Source organism: Elephas maximus, chromosome 10 (genome assembly GCF_024166365.1).
Source record: "Elephas maximus indicus isolate mEleMax1 chromosome 10, mEleMax1 primary haplotype, whole genome shotgun sequence".
NCBI classification, from domain to species: domain Eukaryota; kingdom Metazoa; phylum Chordata; class Mammalia; order Proboscidea; family Elephantidae; genus Elephas; species Elephas maximus.
In genome coordinates, this window is record NC_064828.1 from 117,805,180 (window position 1) to 117,828,506 (window position 23,327).

Sequence of the window (23,327 nt, forward strand, 5' to 3'; positions counted from 1 at the left end):
TCAAAGGAGGCACTCCTCACCCCCTTGCTGGCCCTGGCGACTCTGGCCCTGGCCCTGGCAATGACAGATGATAGGAAGCAGAGGTCGTGTGCAGAGCGTGAAGGGCCCACCTGCCCAGCTTCAGCTCTCCTGGGCACCCCTCCTCACCGACCTTGTCCCAGCTTGGGGGGCCTTCTCAGGGACCACAGTCACCCCAGGAGCATAGAACCACGAGCCTCTCAGCCTAGGCATTCTGGGGCTGGAAGCTTCTGGAGCCATTTTGCAGCCGCAGAGTCCTTGCCCCATCCTGGAGGCAGGCAGGGAACTCACATGGGTCAAGCACCTACTGGGTGCCAGGTGTTCTTGCCCCCACCCAACCTGTCAGCCCATTTTATGGATGAGGAAACCGAGCCCCTGCAAGCCAGGCCCAGCCCCTGTGGGTAGGCAGGGAGGCTGGGAGGAAGCACAAAGCTTCCAGGAGCTCCAGAGGCCTTGCGCCGCCCCCCTCCCCAGTCGGGGAGCAGGAGCGGCAGGCAGGCGCGGGGGGGCGGGGGGGAGGGTGTAAGTAGGCCAGTGCTCTGTGCAGTGTTGCTATGGCACCACCCTCGCCTGGGCTGGCTTCCTTCTGGGCCACGGTCCCAGGAAACAAAGCAGCCGATAGTTGTCGCCTGGCCCTTGCCAGGCATCCCCTCCCCAGCCCCTGCCCAGACCCCACCCCATCAGGGGCTCCTCCTGGCCTGGAAACCTCCTCCTCGCTACCCAGGCCTCTCTCTCCTCTGTGCTTCTGGGGGCCCAGGCACACATGCATGAACTCACATGGATACGTGCACATGTGCTCACACTCACACGTGCACAATTCACCACATGCATGCAAACACACACACAAATATGCATGCACACACGTGCCCATGCATGCACAAACATGCGCATGCACATATATGCACATGCACATATCTATGCATGCACAAATGCACAAACACGTGCATACCCACACATGCATGTACCCACATAGGCACACACACATACACGTACATGCACAAACGTGCATGCACAAATACACATGCACGCACACACATACCCACTCGAGCACAAACCTGTGCATGCACATATCTGCATGTGTTCACATACCTACACAAGCACACACGCACAATGTGTGTGGAAATACACATGTATGCACAATGCCTCACACATGCATATCCACACACTTGTATGCACACACATGTGCAAAGCACAATGCAAACACACATGTTGAGGCAGCTGCTCCATGAAGTCCAAGGTGGCCACTGCACTGTGGTTCCTTAACGGCCTCACCTTAACGTGGGGCGGAGGGTGCAGTGCAGAGCCCCAGCCGCCAGAGCCACGCTGGGCTCAGAGGGGCAACCAGGCTGGGGCTGGGGCCCACATGCCTACCTCCTGGGCTTGCGGATCCGGGACAGTAGGGGAGCCTCTGGGCTGGGCGGGACTTAGGGCACAAGTGAAGCCATGGGAGGAGGGCCAAGAGGGCACTCACCACCAGGGAAACCTGGGCACCTTGTGTTGGAGGAGGCAGTGTTCTGGAGACTCCTGGGACAGGTCTAAGCACGTAGTCAGGTGCTGAGGCATAGTGGAGGGGCGGGCAGAGAGGGGTATTGTCCCTGGGCACAAGTCCAAGGGGGAGCCAGACAAGGCACAGAATGACATTCGAGGCACCACAAACATGTCAGGCGCCTGACTGAGGCAGCTGCACAAGAGAAGACGTTTCTGCTAACAGGTTGCCACTGTCCATGTCTAGTCACCTTGAAATTGGGAGGAGGAACAGCTGAGCAATTGCCCCTGCTACGCCCCAGCTACACCCCTGCTACAGTGCCTGATAATGCTCCCTGGGGGCTCTTGTAAGCAAGTGCCCAGCTGGGGTCTGGACGCGGCCGCCACCTCTGATTCCCACACCCCATGGTGAAGCTGGTGTCACTGCCCACTCTACAGATGAGCAGGCGGCCCAGAGAAGGCCTGGGGCCAGAAAGTCCCTCCACACGGGTCCGAGGGTGGGGGTCTGGGGGCCAGAAAGTCCCTCCACACGGGTCCGAGGGTGGGGGTCTGTGGTGGAGCCATGGGGTGTTGAGAAGCAGAGAGAGAGCCCCGGGGCCCTGGGGCCCACAGCCGTCATCAGTGAGGTCAAGGGGAAAGTCGTGTCGGGGGAGGAGGCAGCCCTGGGGTCCTGTGCTCTCTACAGATGAGGACCCCCAGAGGTGGGTGAGGAAGAACAGAGCAAGGTGGTCAGTGCCCTGGGAAGGGGTAAGACAGGAGGGCCAGGGCCTCTTCTGGGATGGGGCCACCCAGGAAGGCCAGGCAGCCCCCCACCCTCCTTTCCTCCCTGCCTCAGCCTCCTGCTCTGACAACACTGGTGAACAGAGGCCCGAGCCCCTCCAGGTGAGTCTGCCATTGCTGGCTCCTGAGGCCTTTCCCCACCTGAGGGCAGGTGTGTGAGGAGCTGGGCAGGTGTGGGAGATGGCAGCCCCTCCCCAGCAGGTAAGCATAGTGTCTGCTAGAATTCCCTGCCCCTGGGAGAGGCCCAGGCTCTCAGAGATTGTCAGCCTTCAGTCAGCTGCTGCCAAGGGCTCATGGGGCAGAGGCTGGGGGTCCCACTACCGGGCCTGACGTCTGAGCCCCCAGCTTTCACAGCTCTGTAGCCGCAGCCTGGAGCTGAGTGGGGCTCAGAGGGATTCAGGGCAGGGAGAGCCCCCAAAGTCTCCTTGCGCAAGGATGTAGAGGGTGGGCTGAGGGGCAGGGGCTCTGTGGTGAGGCCTCAGCCCTGCAGGGTTGAGCTGGGAACAGGGCAGGCATGGCTGGAACCTTGAAGGGCATGGGACGCCAGGTGAGGCCTGGTGGAGCTAAGTCTGCACCCCCGCCAGGGCTCAGGGGCGAGACTGCAGGGGGCCATGCCACTGGCCTGCACATGCTGATCTGCCCACCGCGCTGGCTTCTCCAGCGTCCTGCTCCAAGCTGAGGCCTTGCCTGGGGTGCCCTGACTGAGCAGGCCTGGGTGCTGCTGAGGGCAGTATGGGCCTGGGACCGCGTGGGACCTCAGGGGCAGCATGGCTGGCCTGCTGGTGCACTTCTGGGGGACTGAGGCCTCCCCTTCCCCTGCCCTAGTGGGGTTTCCTGACCCAGAAGGCCAAACCTCCATTCCAGCTACCCACAGGGGTTCCTTCCTCTCCAGCTTCCATTCAGTGCCTCGGCCACGCCTGCCCTGGACCTGGCCACAGGAAAGGATCCAGGCGGCATAGCAGCTCTGGGCCCATGGTGGGGGCCCTTGGTGTGTTTGTCTGAGGCGGGACCTCACGGACTAGGTGGGCCAGGGCACAAAGGCCAGGCCAGAGTGCAGTCCCACAGGCTTCCTGGAGGAAAGTGCACTTGGCTGGGCCTGGCAGGACAAGCCCGGTGTTTCCAGGAGAGACGCAGGTCCCGGTGCCACGGTGCGGGGGGCACCCCCGGCCTGCTGCACGGAGGGGGTACTGGGCTGGGGTCCGTGTGATGGCAACCTGCCAGGCTGCGGAGCAGGAGGTCCCGGGACCACGTGGCTGTTAGGGGGGCTGTGGCAGAGTTGGTGGGGCCCGAGGGGCCTCACGCAGACGGCCCCGTGCCCACCCCCACCGTGAGATGGGGCGGAGACCCTCCCCCAGCTGCTGTGACCCCGTGGGCCACGCGTGCTGGTGCCGAGCGGGGCGCTGTGGCCGCAGGGGTCCCCAATACCGGGAGCAATGCCTGGCGTCGGCGCAGAGACCCCGCTCGGCGGCCCCGGGACACCTGTCCCCATTAGCGGGGCAGGTGCGCGCGGCGGGGGGCGGCAAGACAGCTCCGGCCCCTTTCCGGGCCCTTGGCCAGCAAACCCGGGAGGGGGCGCCCCCTGGCGGCCACACGTGGGAGGACGGGCGCGGTGTTTGGGGGCCTCGGCGGTCCCGGGAGCGCGGGTGCGTGGGCCGGGGGGCTCGGCTTGCCACGAGGGGCCCTCCCTCCCTGCCAGGCCTGGCCCATGGGGCTCAGGCTGCGACGCCATCGCGGATGCCCCTACAGGGATCCCTGGGCGATTCCCCAGCCGGCCGCAGGCCAACGTTGGTTCGGGGCAGCCTGGGGAGGCTCGCGGTGTGCCCAGCCTCAGGGGGCGGCCTGGGTCTGCTCTTGCGGGGCATGGGCAGCGCCGGGGCGACCCAGCCCCTGGCCCAGGCTGCAGTCCCGCCCCTGTGTGCCCGGTGGCCGGCGGCCCTGTGGGTGTCCTGCCAGACCTGCCCCTGCTTCAGCCACAGGGCACTGCACTTTGGGGCCTCTGCTCTGACTGTTCCTTCCGCCTCCCACGGCCCTTCAACCACGGGCTGGTGTCCAGCGGCCCCAGCGCCGGTTCGCACCCTTCCGCTAATCCTCCTTCCTCTAGAAAGGGGCAGCGCTGGGGTAGACAGGGTGACCAGAGACGCAGGCAGGGCTGGGATGCCTGGGGTCCTGGTCGGGCCTTGAGTAGGCTGACATGGGGTGGGGGTCAAGGACGGGGTGGAAGGCCCTATCTGTCCCCTCCTCCTGACTGGCTGAGCCCCTGAGCCAGGAGTGAGGCCCAGCAGTGTGCCAATTGAGGTTAGGCCCAGACGGTGGGAAGCCACTTCCTTCTGCTCAGAACCAGACCCCAGCTTCCCCCCCAGCTCTGCCCCCCATCCTATGGGGCTCTACAGGAGGTAGAACTGACAGGCTTCCCACCACCCCCCCCCCCCACACCCGGTCAAGCCATAGCCGGACGTCCACTCTGTGGCCACCCCACCCACCTGGGGATTGTCCCTGGGCCCCTGCCCAGTGTGGCCTGCAGCCCTTTGTGGTTCTGTCTCCCTGAGGCCTCACATGTCTGTCACACACCGACTGAGCGACCCAGGGCTAGCACCACTGTTGACAGGGAAGCAGAGCAGGGGGAGGAAGACACGCTTCCTGAGGTGGGGTCCAGGGAGGGCTTGGAACACACACACCAGTCACTCACTAACCCTGAGCAGCCGAGGACACCAGCCATACTATGCACAGTGACATGGGGCGGTGGTGATGGCTGGGACAGGGCTGGTCACTGGGGGCTGCTCTCCCCTCACCAGGAGCTGCTCCAGACACTCTGCCCAGTACCACCAGGCCCCTGTGCCCAGGGCCTCACAGGTGGGTGGAGGGGGGAGAGGCAGGAGGGCTCTGGGCCTGAGGAGTCACTGCGGCCGGCCACTCTGCCCAGCCTGGTGAAGGAAGGCTCAGCGTCATCTCCCTGCCCAGCCACCAGGGACCCAAGGCCTCTCTCCCTGGCCTTCCACAGTGTTCCGGGAAGACCAGCTGCTGTCCTCCTCTGTATGATGCCCCATTGTCCAGAAGCTTCCCCGGCCCCTCTGAGCCCAGGCCTGAAAGAGGGGCCCCCGAATGAGAGCACCATCTCCCAGCTGGGCAGCAAGGCTCAGGGAGCTGGTAGACAGGCTTGTTCCCATGACCACAAGGGGCAGTTCTTCCCCTGGGCTGCCCACCTTCGTGGCGGCTTCTGTTCTTGAAGCGGCAGAAATGCTAATGGCCCAGTGAGCCCAGACGTCTGCCCACGGACCCTCAAGAGCCCTAAGCGACTTTCCCTGGCTGCCGGGGAGGCTCAGGTGATGAGGGGCTTTCTCTCCTCCGTGGGGGGGGGGGGGGGTGGTGGCGAGCTAGGAGCTCGGCAGGGGGGCGGGAGTTGCTGCACAAGCCTTGACTGCATGAATGTCATCTTTTTTGTTCTAAATCAGGTTCAGTCATGGTGGTTCCCTCACCCACCTTGGTGTGGTGGCCGGCAGACGGTGGGGTGCTGAAGTCACCCAGGCACTGTTGGGCAGCCCTCCTGGCAGCTCATCTGCCACCTGGACCAGGTACCCAAGGAACAAGGACAGCTCATAGGAGCAGAGGGTGAGGACTGGGATAGAGACTCCACAGCAGGTGCCCGCATGGCAGGCACCCACCGGGTACCACAGCGTGCCAGTCCCACATGGCAGGCACCCACCGGGTACCACAGAGTGCCAGTCCCACTTGGCAGGCACCCACCGGGTACCACAGCGTGCCAGCCCTGCATGGCAGGCACCCACCGGGTACCACGGAGTGCCAGTCCCACATGGCAGGCACCCACCGGGTACCACGGAGTGCCAGTCCCACTTGGCAGGCACCCACCGGGTACCATGGCATGCTAGCCCCGCGATCTGCCTTCACTGGCACCTTCTGGAGCGGAACATTCCTCAGGACGGTCTGACGAGGCAGTAAGCACCCAAGCCACGCTGCTGAAGGAGCAGTTCCCACGAGACGTCCGTGCTGCACAGGGAGGCACGCACCCTTCGTGAATGGAAGGTGACCCTGGATCCAGGCACCCAGGCCATCGGGGACTGCTGCAGTGGTGTGGATGGCAGGGAGGGTGGCTGTGCTCAGGGAGCAGGGTGCAGAGGGTGGGCGGGAGTGGAGGAGCTGGGCGGGTGGAGCCGGGCCCAGGAGAGATGGCACCGCCGATGGCACCCTTGCTGCAGTCAGCGAGACTCCCCAGTCTGAAACTGTCCATGCAGCCCTTTCCCCCAGGCCTGACCGGCAGGGCCCACCTGCCTGTCCCTCCACCCTCCTGGGCTGGCCTTCCTCCCACACAAGGATCTGCCCTCCCGCCGCCTCCGTTGCAGCTGGTGGTTCTGCTGGCCCCGGCTTCTGGAGGCCTTGATTGGCCGCAGACCACAGCGCTGTTAGCAGCTATGACTGCAGGCCCTCCCGAGACAGGGTCCATCCAGTCCCGGTGCTTTGGGTTCGCAGATGGTAATCTCTAATGATTCCGCCCTCAGTTTGCCTCCTGGAGCCTCGCCTCACCCCCAGGGAATGCCTTTATGATTTCCTAATGCCGAGAACCTGCGATGGATTGAATTGTGTCCCCCAAAATGTGTGTCAGCTTGGCTAGTCCATGATTCCCAGACACTGTGTGATTGTCCACCATTTTGTCATCTGATGTGATTTTCCTAAGTGTTGTAAATCCTATCTCTACGATATGAATGAAGCAGGATTAGAGGCAGTTATGTTAATGAGGCAGGACTCAATCTAAAAAATTAGGTTGTATTTTAAATCAATTTCTTTGGAGATATTAAAGAGAGAAGTGAGCAGAGAGACAGAAGGACCTCGTATCACCAAGAAAGAAGCACCAAGAGCATAGCTCGTCCTTTGGACCTGGGGTCCCTACTCTGAGAGGCTCCTTGACCAGGGGAAGACTGATGACAAGGACATTCCCCCAGAGCCAACAGAGAGAGAAAGGCTTCCCCTCTAGCTGGTGCCCTGAATTTGGACTTTTGGCCTCCTAGACTGTGAGAGAATAAATTTCCTTGTTACAGCCATCCACTCATGGTACTTCTGTTATGGCCCAAAAAAACCCACTGCCATCGAGTCGATTCCGACTCAAAGCGACCCTATAGGACAGAGTAGAACTGCCCCATAGAATTTCCAAGGAGCGCCTGGTGGATTTGAACTGCCAACCTTTTGGTTAGCAGCCATAGCACTTAACCACTACACCACCAGGGTTTCCTGTTATAGCAGCACTGGATAACTAAGACAGAGCCCTTCCGTCTCCAGGTAGGAGGCACCTGCACTTGTCAAAGCTGTTCATGTCTTGTCATTTAACTTCTATGCCTCTTCTTCCAGGAAGCCTTCCTTGACTTCTCAATCACCCAGTCATATTTGACCACTGCTCCCTACAATCCTCAGAAATGCCGCTCCCCTCTGCAGTGGCCCTTACCCCCAGTCCTGCCCATCTGTAGTGGCTGTCACTCCTGAGTGGAGATGCATGGGGCAGGCAGAGGGCTTCAGCTACAGTACGGATGATTCCTGAGTAAGGAAGTCAGCTGCCCCTGGAGCTAGAAGTGGATGCTTTCACCCACCAGGCTGTCAGGATGCAGCCCTAACCCAGGCCCCCATTGGGCTGTCTGCCCAGCCGGTCAGAGGTGGGGTGTGTGTGTGTCACACAAACATCAGCCCCCCAGCAGTGGCATCTCCCAACAAGGGATAAGGGTCTCCAGCAGCCTCAGTGCAGGGCAATCTTGTCACCTCCAAACTCTGGAGGGGATGCTGTGGGCATCAGATGTGGGCCCCAAACTCCAGAGGGGATACAGTGGGCATCAGATGAGGGGCCCCGAATCTGGAAGGGACAAGGTAGGTGTCAGACAAGGCCCCCCCAACTCCAGAGTGGACGCTGTGGGCATCAGGTGGAGCTCCCTGCCGTTCTGATAACCACTGGTGGCCTGAGGGACAGCAAGGTACAGGTTTGTTAGATCCTGACCAGCAAACAGGGAACTGGTTTTAAGACATTTTACAAACCTCTCTAAAGATCTGAGACATGCACTCATTTACCCAGAAAGAGTTTGTGCGATACCTATCACGTGGCAGGAGCTGAGGACCCTATTTCTAAAAGCCTAGTCCACCCAAAGATGTCACTGCAGCACCTGCCCCTACAAGGATTGAGAATTGGGGCTCTTGCTTCAAAGGCAATGCCTGGGCAGGGAGGCCCAGGGCTAGGCAGAAAGGCTGTGGATAGGAACCCCGCGGGGCAGGTGCAAGGATGCCCTCTGAGGGATGGGCCAGGAGAGGCTCAAAACATCTGCCCCTGCTTCCACAAGAAAATGCCAGAACCCAGACCTGTTGCAGAGCTATAACCCTGGCTGCAAACGGGCCATTCAGGCGTTCCCCTTAACTCACACTGAGGTCAGCCAGCTTTGTGTCCTGAGAGCTGAGCCGTGGAGGATGGAGGTGACCCAAACACGGGGCAGGGAGATGAGGTGAGGGGCACCAGAAAGTCGTTTGGAAAACGCGGGCTGCACGGAAAGGGCTCAGGAGGGGCAGGATCATTACACAAACTGAGTGCCGGCGTTTACCGGAACCATGGAGCAGAGCCCACACATGGGAGGCAGAAGCTTTACAGTGTTTCTCAAACTGGGGATCACATAACAGGTCCCTGCAATCTTGGGGAGGATCTGTGGATTCTAAGATGGGGCAATATCTGAATTTCATTATGACGTTAAGTTAGAAAGCTATTTCCCAGTCGTAATTCACAACTGAAAGACATCTTGACAGAGTAAGACATTAGTTTGTTAGAATGGTGTTTCTTCAACTGCACTCGGATTTTTGGACCCAAGATGGTTTCCCCATTAACGGGTGCATGTCACACTGACACAGTGGCTTTGGGGCGATACTGGAGCTAAATGTGTTCTGTGTTCACCTCCGTGAGGGTCAGGACTCCGTTTCTCAGGGGGAAGTGAACCCCAAGGGCAAATTCAGCTACTTTGCAGATGGAGAGCCGATGCGACCCTCCATGGCCCAGCTCAATGGCTCTCAGACAGGAACGGTGCCTAGGCTGTGCCCCAGAACTTCTGGGGTGGGCTGATGGCCCAAGGCCACAGCTTCTCCTTCAGCCTCCAGGTCAGCCCACGGGCAGCAGAGTCTGCACTGCTCTTCTCTCCTGCTAGCCCTGCTGCCCGGCCTCAGAGTCCCCTGATAACAGAGTGATGACTGCCCATGGCAGATGGCTCAGAGGACAAAACGCACATAAGGCATCCTGCCAGAGTGCCACCCCCAGGCCTCCGCGAATGGCACTCCCACCAGCCAGGAGGCCCGCTGAGCCCTCCCCAGGCCTCCCTAACCCCATGGTCTCTCTCCAACCTCCCCACAGCACCCGCACCTTTCCCAACACCGAGGCATCTGTGCCTCCAGACAGACCATGCATCTGATCAGTCTCCCTAAGTATGCGGTCACTTCTTTGGGGACAATGACACAACAGACATTTCCCAATCTTCAGCACAACACAAGACACACAGCAAGCTCTAATGTCCGCAGGAATAAAATGCTTGGTGTCGTGTGGTGTTCGGTGTGTGCGTGTGGTGGAGGGCTTGCTAATTACAGCCTCCAAATGCCCCAAAGCATTTTCCCGTAGCCTGTACAACCTGCTCCTTCTCACTCAGCGGCTGCGTCTGTCCCCACGGGACTGTCAGGAAGACACAGACCGCAGAGGGAAGACCATCAAGAAGGAAAAGCCTAGAAAGAGAAGTCTCAACCGCACATTCCAACTGAGAGCTCCTCTTCAGGGAAAATCATTCTCGAACCACATCCCAGGCTTCCTTCCTCCGGCAGGGCATGAGGGCACAGCTCCCGCTGGCTTCGGCAACCCTCGTCCTCAGGCCCCCAGTTCCTGGGGTGGTGAGAACTGTGACTCCATCACCTGTGACTGGACCCTGGTTGTGCCCAAGACAGTGATGCCACTCCTCTGGGAGCCCACCTTCCCCCTGCCCTGGCCTTTCTGGTGACAAACCAGTCCCTCTCCAAGTCAGACAGTACACGAGGCTCAGAACAGAACACACACCTCAGACTCACGTCCTTTCTCCACTGCAAAATAAGCTAAGAGATTTTTATTTCATGAATAAGAGGACAGAATACGTGTACCTCCAAGTAATACCAAACTGTTTACGACACCTAGTACAATAGCCATACGCAGTCAAGAGCAGGGGCAGGAACCACACGCTGGACGACACACCTGTTTTATACATAAAAATCAAGGACAAAGGCTTCTCAAATTATTTCTAAAAACACCTGACAAGTTAAAAGGTGAAAAGCTTTGCTCAAAAAACCTTCGTGTACAAGATAAGCTTAGACCCTCAAAAGCCAGATAAAAATCAGCAAAATAAAGCAAGTGAAAAAACTGATTTTAAACCTCTCAAACATACTGTTATAGTAAATACATTAACAAAGGCATTTTAGCAAAATAAAGTGTTACCCTGTACTTCGCAGACGTGCTCATTGTGCTTACTTTAATAACTACTTCATTTCAGGCTGATTGACTGTAATCTCTTTGGATGGAGAATGATTGGGAATGACACCGCCTGTACAGGATGTAAAGAAAGCAACCACTCCCCGGCGTCTGTCACCTGAACGTGGACTGTGGCAGTTAGTGGAGCCCCGGGGCCACGCTGCTGCTGTGGGAGGTTTTACTCCCATGACAGCATCCGCGTGTGAGATCACACAAGCACAGCAGAACGTAAAGCGCCCAATCCAAGGTATGTGTGGACACAAACAGCTCCCGACGAAGAACAAGACAGATTCGGTGTTACCTGGGCTTGTTACATGAGCAAGGTAACTGGGTACAAGCAACTAGGACAGATTAAAAGCAGGAAATAAAGCCATGCCTGAGTGGTCACTCAAGGTCAGTCTGACCATTCAGATGACCAAGAAGACCCACGTGAGACAGTAAAAGGGACAGTGCTATGCTCACGAACACCGTTCCAAGCGTAGGGCTGGATGTGCTACAAAAGCTACAGAAAATCTTTCAAACCACAGTGAACACTTTTAAAGCAAATATTGACATTTAACTTTCAAGGTCAAAAAATTAAACATTAAACAGAACTTGGTGAAAGATACGTCTGAAGTGAATTCCAGTGGAACCTTGATTTCCCAGTGGTATAGTGAAGATGGTGCTCTAATTTAAAAACTCTTCTTCAAAATTTTAAGAGCAGCCTAAAACTATGATACAGAAAAGCATCCTAAAACTACTTTGGTTGGAATGCGACCCAATGACTTATACCGAGGGGCCGCTGCCCCCAGGACCTGGACATGCTCACGGGAGGGTCTCACTACCAGGACCCCGACTGCCCGCTGACTCAGCTGTCCAAAGGCGGTAGGACGTTTCTGGTAGGAAAGGCAGGTGGAGGGCTTTAACTACTGGGCAACACTGGGGGCTCGGCTCACAGCTGTGCTCCCAGCGTCTCTGGGCATCTATATCTCTTCCCGTATTAATGACCATTTTTTAGGTGTTTAAAACGACAATTTCCCTACACAAAAGTACCAAGTTAACATGAATCTCTGAAGGAATGTTGCAGATTACTACAGACTTCCAAAGATGTCTCCAATGTGACTGACTACCTGTGAAAGGTGACTACAGAGGGAGCAGTCTGTTTGCCAGTGACGATCCCGGGGCTAAGACGTTACAAAGACCCTTCCAAACTTCAGGAAATGCTTTTTGCATTAACAGGCAACCATGAAACTGGGTCATCATAAAGTATTTACAGGAATACTTAGCAGAAGAGAAACATTTCATGCACTGATGCATTTTAATAGCTTTTAAGCAATAAAGAAACTTCCACATACCAATAGTGTAAGTACACAGAGAAAAACCTTTAATTTAGAACAGGTTTTACTAATTAGTCCCAAGGAGTCTGACATTTAAGATGCTAGTTACTGACAACTAACTTCCCCTGACAAGCTATAAAGACCTGGTTCTCTATGGTCACCCACAGCTGCCACGACTGAACACTGTAAACCAGCACCGGGTACGTTCAACAAGCTCATCCCTAGCGTAGCTTTGAATGTTACCGGCTGGCTGCAAATGTTTCTGCTTTGCTAGTGGAACTTGGCGCTGGTAACTCCTTCCCAGCTTTCACTGTCCAACTACAGGCCAATACCTATAGTGGAGAGCTTCCTCGTTTGTGTTTTAAAGGTCAATTAACTTCATTCAAATGTTCCCATTCTTATTAACTACTAGAGAAAAATTGTTAATATCAGATTTTACAAACAAAAATAACTTAAAGGTACTTAATATCCTTTCTTCAATGCAGTCTCGTAGGTTTTTTTTTTTTTTTTTTGCTATTTTCATAATCTGCTTACATTACACACATAAAAATAAAATCCCCCCCCCTAAATGCAGAGGGTAGGGGGAGAATACAGACACTGTTTTTCAAATAAAAAACATTTACAAAAGAACAGATCTTCACTCAAAGCTATCCAGTAACAGATAAAAACCCCACTCAATTCGTGGGCTGGGCCCGAATCAGGGTTCACAAACGGAACAAGTTCTGCTTTACTTAGCAGATTAAAACAGAGCACCCTACTGCTCCTGCTTGGACCTCACTCTGTGTAACCACAATTTCCCCTTTTCTCACAATTCTTCCAGTATCGGGTAAGCTTATGTCTATTTTTCTAGATTTTGAAGTATCTGCATTTTAACACTCACACAACCCATTTTTTAAAATTACAAAACTGCCTTGATTCCATTTTTTGTTAACAAAACCTGCCCCAGCCCCACCCCCCCGATAAAAACCCAGGCCACATCATACGGAGACCGACCCAGACGGAACAGCCAGCGTGCTGGAGTGACAACTGCTTCGCAGCAGCCAAAGCAGCAGAGATTCTGAATACAATCTGCTTAAATCATAAATACTGAGGTTGAAGTAGACATGTATATAAATCACGTTTAAGCTCAATGAACTGACACCTCTCGAGAAATACATAGAAAGTATATATAAAGTGCAAAACAAGCAATACTGAACGTGAGATGTCTGGTATTTTAGTACTCCCATTCATCGGATTTCAGGTCCAGATAGCTGAGGATATTCTGGGCCAGCTTCACCGCCTGCTTTCTGGCGGCCTTGCACCGTTCCTCTCCCTGCGGGTCCACGGCGTCCAGGGCCAGCAGCTGCTTGGTGAGAAGCTCCTCCAGGCGGATGTAGTTCTTGTCTGTGCGGTTCCCGTCAAACGAAAGCACCTCTCCCTGGATCTCTGACAAGTTGCCAAGGACGCTCCAGACAGCTTTGTGTGGAGGGTGCTCCTCACACACAAACAGCTTTCTTTTCTCCAGGGCTTCCTTTAAGTCGATGTACGTGATGAGCGTCTGCACCTCAATCACTGCTCTCCTCCGGGCTTCCCGGATGCAGGGGTTCTTCTCCAGGCTCACCTCATCCAGCTGTCCGATCAGGCCCTGCAGCTCTGTTTTGCAGCTCAGGTACAAGTCGGGAGGATTCTGCGCTTGGAGAAGCTCGTTTTTTATTTCTCTCATTCTCTTGAGGACTTTTTCTATCTTTAAAATGGAATGGTTCTGTCCCAGGTCGAACGCGTACGTGGTGTCTGCCTCCTCTTCTAAATCCAAATACTTCAGTAACTTGTTGATATCCTCTACGACCTCCCTGCGGTAGTTGCGGATTTCCGTGCGCCCACACACATCCAGAGCGTCCAGGTCTGCCATCATCCCCGAGAGCACGCAGGATAAGTGCCGGCAGGTGTCGTTGTGGTTCACGCCCATGAGGAGCGCGATCAGGGTGCCTCTGGCCTTGTTGACCTCGAACATCACTGAGTTGATCTTGGCCACGGAAGGGTGCGCGTCCTCCGAAAGCGGCAGGGACGGCTGTCTCTTCACACAGTCTTCGATGATCTCCTGGACGGCACAGATCTTGGTCAGGGTGTGATACCTGGCTTTCCGCAGGGAGATCTTCCCTCCGGTTTTAACGTGTGTCAGCCTCAGAATGACATCCTGGATGCCTTCCTCAAATTCATCAGTGACATGGTTGCCTCCACTGTAGAACGGCACGATTTTCTCCTTCACAAGGGCCTGGGCTTCCTTGAAAATGGTGTGGATCTCGAGCCGCTGCGGGTGGTTTGCATTCTGCTCCAGCTCTTTGAGAAGACGCTCCGTCTCTTGGGCTGCCCTTTTTCTCGCTTGCTGAATATCTCCTCTTCCCTCAGTATCTACAGAGTCTATCTCAAAAAGCTGTTTCGTTAGAATTCGCTCCAGTCTCTTGTAATTCTTGTCATCTGACAGGCCACTGAAGCCAGTTACTTGTTGTTCTACGCCTTTCACTTCCTTTTGGATTTCCTGAAGCCTACTAATAGAAGGGTGTTGGTTTCCCATATCCATGCTTTGGTTGGGTTGTTTCACAAGCACTAAAGGACGACAAGAGTGACAATTTATTACAGCACAGAGTCTCTGAAGAATGGCAATCACACATTAATTAAAAGACATACTTAAAGAAGGGGCTTGTCCCTACCGCAACCCAGAAGACAGTTATGCTCAGGTACAGCAAGGAGAGTGACATACCAACTCCCTCCCCCCAGCCTGGCAGCTATTAGGAACAGTGGTTACTGCCGCGTCCAGGGGAACCCGGGGCCTGCGGATGTCGCGTTTCAGCCATCGTAAAAAGAGAGGCGCCTACGTCTGCCTTTATAAGATGCAAGCAGTTCGGCATAACACAAATACTTGGGGTGTTAACGCTAGAATGAGCAGGGCACCTGCGGAATGCACGGAAGGGAAAGTCACGCAGCATAAACCCTACCACCCAAGCACCCCATCCCTCCAAGACAGCTATGTCTGGTTTCCAGAAAAAGTAACTCAGAGCAAAAGGACCTGAGCCCCTAGGCAGGCCCCGGAGGGGCCTACACCCCCCGAAGTCCCCATTTCTACATCCGTCTTCCTGCCTTTCCGGGCCTCTCCAAGCCCGGTCCCGACCCGCCCTTTAGTCGCCCTGCAGAGGCGCCGCCTGCGGCTTCGGGGGGCTCGGGCCCCTTCCCCCGCCAGCACACCCCCCGGAACGCGGCATCGGCGGTGAGCAGCGCAGCCCGTCTTCCCGCGAAGAGCTCGGCCCGCCCTCCCCGCCCCCGTCCCCGCCCGGCCCTCGGGCCCTTTACCCGGAGCCGGTCGGGGCTGCCGGCGCCTGGGTTTCCCGCGCGGAGCTGGCCGGTGGCCGGGCGGCCCTTCACGGGGTGAGGCGCCGGAGCGGGGCCCCGAGCTGCATCCCTCTCGCCCCTCCCGGCTAGGTCTGGACGGGGCGGCCGGTGCAGGGGCCGGCGGGGCGGCGGCAGCTACTGGCCGCAGCGGCCGCTCCGGGGGCCTCGGCCCGGGTCCCGCGACGCGCCCGCCGGCCCTGACCTCACAATGGGCCGCGGCAGAGGGGGCGGCGCGCTCGGCACGGCCCGGGGCGGGGAGGGAGCCCGGCCGGCGGGGAGGGAGCCCGGCCGGCGGGGAGGGAGCCCGGCCGGCGGGGAGGGAGCCCGCCCGCTCGCTCACCTGCTCCGCCCGCTCCATCGCGCTCCGGCCGCCGCCTCAGCAGCCTCTGCGGCTCCCGCCTCCGCCCGGCCGCCGCAGCCCCGCCCCGGGCCGAACGCCCCCAGCCCCGGGGAGCCGTCCCTCAGTCGCGGCGCCCCCCCACGGCCCGCCGCCAGCCGCGTGCACGACAGCGTGAGGAGGCCGCGGCCGAGGAGCGCCCGTCACCCCTTCGCCCACAGCCCCGCGGTGCCCGCAGCCGCCTCCCCGAACCGCCGGGAAAGCGCACGGTCGGCCGCGCTCCCCCTCGCCTTAGTCTTTGCGACACTGCCGTAAGGCGGTCTCTGACGCCGTCGCGCCTCTGTCGTGCGCCGCGGGAGCCGGGCGGACGCCAATGATGGCGGCCTTGGGGCCCAGGAGTAAGGCCCTCTTCCCCCAGCTCTGCCGCGCTTTCGCTGGCCACCGCCGCCAGCTCGCCCCAGAGCGCAGGGATGCGGCGCCCAGCCGGGTAAGCGGGGCGCACGAGAGCTTGGACCGGAAGGAGTGGTCGTCAGGGACGAGGCGTCCGAGCCGCAGCTCTCGGGACCGACCCCCACCCCCCACCCCTCGGGACCGACCCCCACCGTGCACACCTCGGGACCGACCCCCACCCTGCACACCTCGGGACCGACCCGCAGCCCCGCACCCCTCGGGACCGACCCCCACCCTGCACTTTTCGGAACCGACCCCCACCCTGCACCCGTCGGGACCGACCCCCACCCTGCACCCGTCGGGACCGACCCCCAGCCCCGCACCCCTCGGGACCGACCCCCACCCCCCACTCCTCGGGACCGACCCCCACCTTGCACATCTCGGGACCGACCCCCACCTTGCACATCTCGGGACCGACCCCCAGCCCCCCACCCCTCGGGACCGACCCCCACCCTGCACCCCTCGGGACCGACCCCCACCCTGCACTCCTCGGGACCGACCCCCAGCCCCGCACCCTTCGGGACCGACCCCCACCCTGCACACCTCGGGACCGACCCCCACCCTGCACACCTCGGGACCGACCCCCAGCCCCGCACCCCTCGGGACCAACCCCCACCCTGCACTTTTCGGAACCGACCCCCATCCTGCACCCCTCGGGACCGACCCCCACCCTGCACCCCTCGGGACCGACCCCCAGCCCCGCACCCCTCGGGACCGACCCCCACCCCCCACTCCTCGGGACCGACCCCCAGCCCCCCACCCCTCGGGACCGACCCCCACCCTGCACCCCTCGGGACCGACCCCCACCCTGCACCCCTCGGGACCGACCCCCAGCCCTGCACCCCTCGGGACCGACCCCCACCCCCCACTCCTCGGGACCGACCCCCACCTTGCACATCTCGGGACCGACCCCCAGGCCCCCACTCCTCGGGACCGACCCCCACCCTGCACCCCTCGGGACCGACCCCCACCCTGCACTCCTCGGGACCGACCCCCACCCTGCACCCCTCGGGACCGACCCCCAGCCCCGCACCCTTCGGAACCGACCCCCACCCTGCACACCTCGGGACCGACCCCCCAGCCCCCCACCCCTCGGGACCGACCCCCACCCTGCACCCCTCGGGACCGACCCCCACCCTGCACACTTCGGGACCGACCCCCACCCTGCACCCCTCCAGGCGGCCTGGCCCTGCACCTCACGTCTCCCCCACTGTGGCGTGAGTTGAGCTCCAGGCAGGGTTCAGAGCAGCAGGTGACCTGGTGGCCCGCAGTGAGCCCGTGGCCCGCAGTTCCCGTGTCAACCCCGTGGTCTGGGTGCGGGGACCAGGGTGCATGTGGACCAGTAGGACTGTCATCACGTGTGCCGAGTCCGAGTCGGCCAGCAAGTCTGTGCCTACCTTTTTATTCTCGAGGACAGCTGCTCTCCGTGTTTAAAGCTCGTGTATCTTTGCCTGTTCGTTGGTGACTTGGCGTCGTTAAGATTGTTAGTACCTTTCCTCACGCGATGGCGACCTTTGTTTTTCTCTAGGACTTCACGGTGAAGAGTTTTTCTGGTTTGGAAATGAGGTGCGTGTATGCTGGCCAAAAATCCACAAAGATTAAAGTCTGTACAAGAAAGAATGGCAGACAGTTTTTATAATTATAAATTGCTCTGTTATGAAAGATATTTTGTTCAAGGGAGGCCTAGGCTTTGAGTGGGGCCCTGGTGGTGCAGTGGTTAAGAGTTCGGCCGCTAACTGAAACATGGGTTCAAACCCACCTGCTCCACAAGAGAAAGATGTGGCAGTGTGCTTTCCGAAAGATTACTGCCTTGGAAATCCTATTATAAGTCACCGTGAGTCCGCATCCACTCCCCAGCAGTGGGCTTGTTTTTTTTTTTTTTTTTTGCGGGGTGGGGGAGGGGCTTGATTCCAGCTGTTAAATGGAAACATTGACTGCGGTGGGGAATAGGCTGCAGATAAAATACGTAAAGGAAATATATAGGCGCTTCATTTGCCAAGGTGCTAATGAGGGAGGCTGGACAGCTTGTTTAAAACAGTAATTAAAGAAGGATAAAAAAAAAACCAATTAAGAATTCCAAAGTGAGCCTGCCTGGAGATGTTCGTTTCTGTTGGTCTCAGGCTCTTAACACACTTTCATAAACGTTGGCCCTGAAGTTCTGTCTAGTTTATAGTTTAGTCGAGGAGCCACCAGGGCAGTTGTTTAGCCAGATCCCAGCCCCCCCCCCCCCCCGCTCAGTTCCCTGTCAGAGTGGCCACAGCCCTCTCTGTGTTCCTAGGACGCAGGAGCCTAGCAGCGTCTCACTCAGTCTTTGGGCAGGAGTGTGCTCACAACAGAGTGTGCTCTGGGAAAGCAAACTACAGACCAACCAAGAGCTTTCCCCAGAATGAGGGCTTGTTGTCGTCAGGTGCTGTCAAGTGGATTTCGGCTCATAGCGACCCCATGTGACAGAGTAAAACTGCTCCTTAGGGTTTCCTAGGCTGTCATCTTATCAGGTAAAAATCTTTTCTGTAATCTCCCACTTGGTAAAGTCGAGGGTCGGCGAAAAAGATGAAGACTGTCAATGAGATGGACTGACACAGTGGCTGCAACAGTGGGCTCAGACATAGCAACGATTGTGAGGATGGCGCAGGACGAGGCACTGTTTCATGCTGTTGTACATAGGGTTGGTATGAGTTGGAACCGACTCAATGTCACCAAACGGCAACAACAACCATCTTTTCGGAGTGGATCTCTAGATCTTTCTCCTGTGGAGCCACGGGGCGGGTTTGAACCACCAACCTTTTGGTTAGCAGCAGAGTGCCTTAGCCACTTATGGCACACTTCCCTATTTTGTGAACTGTTGCTGTTGTTCTTGGCTGCTGTCCAGTCGCCCCCAACTCATGGTGACCCCATACACGATGGAATTGTGCCATCCCCATGATTAGTTGGCTGATTTTCAGAAGTAGATTGCCAGGCCTTTCTTCCTAGTCTGTCTTCCTCTGCTGAAACCTGTTCAGCGTCCTAGCAGCATGCTAGCCCCCACCGACAGATGGGTGGTGGCTGCACATGAAGTGCATTGCCCGGGAATTGAACCCAGGTCTCCTGCATAGCAAACCAAAAAAACTGAACCCATTGCCGTTGAGTTGATTCAGACTCGTAGTGACCCTGTAGGACAGAGTAGAGCTGCCGCATAGGGTTTCCAAGGAGTGGTTTCAAACTGCCAACCTCTTGGTTAGCAGCCATAGATCACTATAGCGCTTAAGCACTGTGCCACCAGGGCTCCAATATTGTGAGCTAGTGGGCAAAAAAAAGGACTTCACCCAGACAAGGCTTCCTTGTTGTCATGCAGGCTTTTTGTTAAGGTAAAATCGGTCTTACCTTGGGTTGGATCCTCACGATGAGACTTACAGGCAAACCCAGTGCTGGGCACTTGCTAGACCGCTCACACCTGTTGTGATGCTGATGACCCAGTAAAAAACGGAGGCTGGCCTGTGAGTCAGAACCTGCCCAACTGTAGCGATGACTCGTGTTGTTTTTTATGTAGGATCTGAGTGCTGCATTATTCTGGATCCTGGATGGACTGTAAACAGTTTCTGCTGTAGGGCAGTTTGTATTTCCTTCGTCACCACCTTTGTGTGCTTCCTGAGTGCACAGCAGTTTCTCTAGGTAGTTAAGTTTCTGCAGCAGGGAGAGATTGCTGTTTTTCAGGAGCTGAGTGTAAATGTCAGGTCTTCCCAAAAGTGACAGGTCGTTATACTGTTTTCGTTATCTAAGTAGATACACATTTTAACACTGCGTCTGTTTTTCATTAATTCTTGGCTCTGCCCTCTGCTTGAGTTAAAGAGATTGGCTTTCAGTACCTGCACGCTTTGTTCCCACTTCTCATCTCTGGATACGAGTTTTAACAGAAATATGATAGTTAGGCACCATTCTCCCTTCCAAACCCAACTTAAACTCAGCTCGTAAGTGTTTGCAGCTTGTTCCTTGTCTGTGTAGTTTGCATCCTTGGTTCTTGAACTTGTCTGTGCTTTGGAACCATTGGTTAGACCTTACACAGAACTGGGGCCCACCCCCTGCGGCTCTCCTGTGAGTGGGTCTGGGGTGTGGCCTGGACATCAGGATTTTTGAGGGTGAGTCAAATAACCCTCCAATTTTGAGAACCACTGGTTACGTTTCATGAAGTAATGTTTATTTTCAGTCCTGAGTTTTAGTCACATTCATAGTAATAGTTGACGTTGACTGAACGGTTGCATGCACTGTTCTGAGAACTTTATACATTTTAATGCATTTAACCTTCGCAATTCTATGAAGTAGTTACTTTTAGCATCGTCACTTGACAGATGAGTAAATTTAGGCACAGTAAAGTCACTTCCTCAAAGCTGTACAGTCTGTAAGGCATGGACACAACGAATGTATGTGTTATAGTCCTGTACACAGAAGTTAAGGAATTAAAAATCATTTTCTAGCAATTTTTGGATCACAAAGAACAAAAATACAAGCCCTTGGCATCGAGAGGTCATTTTTTTTTTTTTTTTTGATGGTTTTACATACTGTTGCGTTTACTTTCCCGTAAGATAGATTTCCAAACTGGAATTCTTGTGCCAAAAAGAATGGATTTTTAACATTTTAGATATGGTCAGATCACATTCAAAAAATCCGTTGTCATGGGTTCAACTCCGACTCATAGTGGCCCTGTAGGACAGAGTAGAACTGCCCCACAGGACTTACAAGGCTGTGATCTTTACGAAGCAGACTGTCTCAGCTTTCGTCTGTGGAGCGGCTAGTGGATTTGAAGCGCTAACCCCGTGAGCAGCCGAATGCTTAACCACTGCGCCACCAGGGCTCCTTCACATTCAGAAAAGGTGCTGCGGGTCACTTCTGCAGAAACGAGGGAAGGCCTGTCTCCCTGACAGCACCGGATGTGATTCCTCCCCTTTTCGGCTTTTCCAATTGGGTGCCTTAAAACTGCAGTTTCCTTGTGTAATTTTCACTTGCTTGACTTCTAGCAGGTTTGAATGTCTTTTCGTATGTTTGTTGACCCTTTAAAATTTATCTTCAATGACTCGCCCTTGCCCTTTTTCTATTTGTTATTAATTCAGAGAAACTTTTTATTACAGATACCAATATTTTTGTCTGTTCTATCTGTTGCAAATACATTTCCCAGTCTGCCTTTTTATCTAGTTTTTTTTTTTTGCCATGTATTTTATCAATTTTTTTCTTTAATTGTGTTTTAGGTGAAATTTTACAGAGCAAATTAGTTTTTCATTAAGCAATTAATACACAAATTGTTTTGTGACATCGGTTGCCAACTCTGCAATATGTCAGCACTCGCCCCTTCTCCTCCACCCTGGGTTCCCTGTTTACATTTATCCAGTGTTCCAGTCCCTTCGTGCCTTCTCGTCTTTGCTTTTGAGCTGGTGTGTCCATTTAGTGTTGTATACATGATTGAACCATGAAGCACACTCCTCACGTGTGTGATCGATTGCCCTATACCAAACCAAGAACCTGTTGCCAGTGAGTTGGTTTCAACTCATAGTGACCCTGTAGACATGTCTAATCTTTGGCTGAAGGGGGAACCTTGGGAGTGATTTCAGTACTGAGTTAAAAAGGTGTCTGGGGGCTATACTCTAGGGGTTTCTCCAGTCTCTCTCAGACCAGTAAACCTGATGTTTTTTGTGAGTTATAATTTTGTTCTACATTTTTCACAATCTGCCCGGGACCCTCTGTTGTGATCCCTGTCAGAGCAGTCGGTGGTGGCAGCCGGGCACCATCTAGTTGTTCTGGGCCCAGGCTGGTGGAGGCTATGGTAGTTGTGGTCCATTAGTCCTTTGGACTCATTTTTCCCTTGCGTCTTTGGTTTTCTTCATTCTTCTTTGTTCCAGATGGAGTGGGACCAGTAGATGTGTCTTAGATGGTACTATGAACTTTAAATAATATCTATTTAGTAAGACTTCAGGGAGCCCTGGTGGTGCAATAGCCAAGCGCTCAACTGCTAACAGAAAGGTTGGAGGTTCGAACTCACCCAGGTGCTCCGTGGGAGAAAGACCTGGTAGTGACCAGCTTTCCTAAAGACCACAGCTTAGGAGACCCTCTGGGCAGCTCTGCTCTGTCGCTCACTGTGGGTCGAAATTGACGGAGTGGCAACAACAACCGCAGGACTCACCTGTCTTTCTGATTCCTGGGTGTAAGCTAGTGGCATCAGAGGTCTTCTGAAACTTGGGCGGCAGGGCCGGTGGGGTGTGGTGGTGGTGGTGAGGGTCACCACCAGCCCAAAGCTGATGCCTGTGAGGTGGAGGTCAGACACACCTCCGTTCCTAGAGAGGTAATACTGACAAATACAGGTAACGGAACGACTGGTCACACGTTTTATATCTTCATTAAGGGGGAGGATTCAGGGTAAACATCAGATAAATGAGAAACAAGTGAGAGATTGGAGTCACAGCGTTTTAACGCCTAACGTGGCTATTTCGCGTATTCAAAAGATTTTCAATAAATAATTGGGAAAAATAAAAGCCAGGGGAGGAGGGCTTTTAAAAGCATGAGTTTAACTCCACTGTTTTATACGTGTGAAAATTGGAACCCAGAGAGGTAAAGAGACTTGCCTAGTGTAACACAGCAGAATCAGGCCTGAGCCTAGGCCTTCTGACTGCCTCTCCGGTGTCCTCCATCTATTGAAGTAGTTACACAATTTTCCCCTTATTCTGCTAAGTGAACAATTAAATTGATTTTTCCCTTGGGTTACTTTGTATCATGGAAAATTTCAAGTATGTACAGAGGCAGACAAGAATGTAACGAATTGCTCTGTGTCTGTTACCCTGCTTTGAGGATTATCCACTCAGGCCCCTGATTTCATCTTTACTCCTGTCCGTTCTACCTTCCATATTATTTTGTGGCAAATATCAGGCATTAGATTTCATCTGTAAATATTTAAGTATCCTGAAAAGATGGGGATTTTTTTCTAACATAAACACAATACCATTAGGACACGTATAAAACATAAAAATTCCTCAGTTTCACCAAACGTCCAGTCAGTGTTCAGATTGCCACCATTGCCTTAGAAATATAACTTATTTGTATCAGGATCCAAATA

The 23,327-nt window shown here is 55.4% G+C and overlaps 2 protein-coding genes across 4 annotated transcripts in view; one reads left to right on the forward strand and one right to left on the reverse strand.

Moving 5' to 3' along the window:
• Nucleotides 1-10,357: 10,357 nt before the first annotated feature.
• On the reverse strand, nt 10,358-17,745 carry BAG5 (BAG cochaperone 5). 3 transcript variants are annotated; one of them, XM_049898089.1, is made up of 2 exons: nt 17,653-17,745; nt 10,358-14,688 (listed from the first exon to the last, which is right to left on the reverse strand). In XM_049898089.1, exon 2 carries the CDS (start codon nt 14,660-14,662, stop codon nt 13,319-13,321), a length of 1,344 nt encoding a protein of 447 aa, XP_049754046.1. In that variant the 5' UTR covers nt 14,663-14,688; nt 17,653-17,745; the 3' UTR covers nt 10,358-13,318. The 3 variants fall into 3 exon arrangements, with proteins under 3 accessions (XP_049754046.1, XP_049754049.1, XP_049754048.1); XM_049898092.1 differs by lacking the exon at nt 17,653-17,745 and adding an exon at nt 15,809-15,904; XM_049898091.1 differs by lacking the exon at nt 17,653-17,745 and adding an exon at nt 15,430-15,733.
• Nucleotides 16,145-23,327, forward strand: part of LOC126083982 (cytochrome c oxidase assembly factor 8) — a 32,872-nt gene continuing 25,689 nt past the window's right edge. Inside the window, exon 1 of the mRNA XM_049898093.1 lies at nt 16,145-16,292. Coding sequence (XP_049754050.1) covers nt 16,179-16,292 — 114 coding nt within the window. The 5' untranslated portion in view covers nt 16,145-16,178. The remainder of the gene's footprint in view (nt 16,293-23,327) is intronic.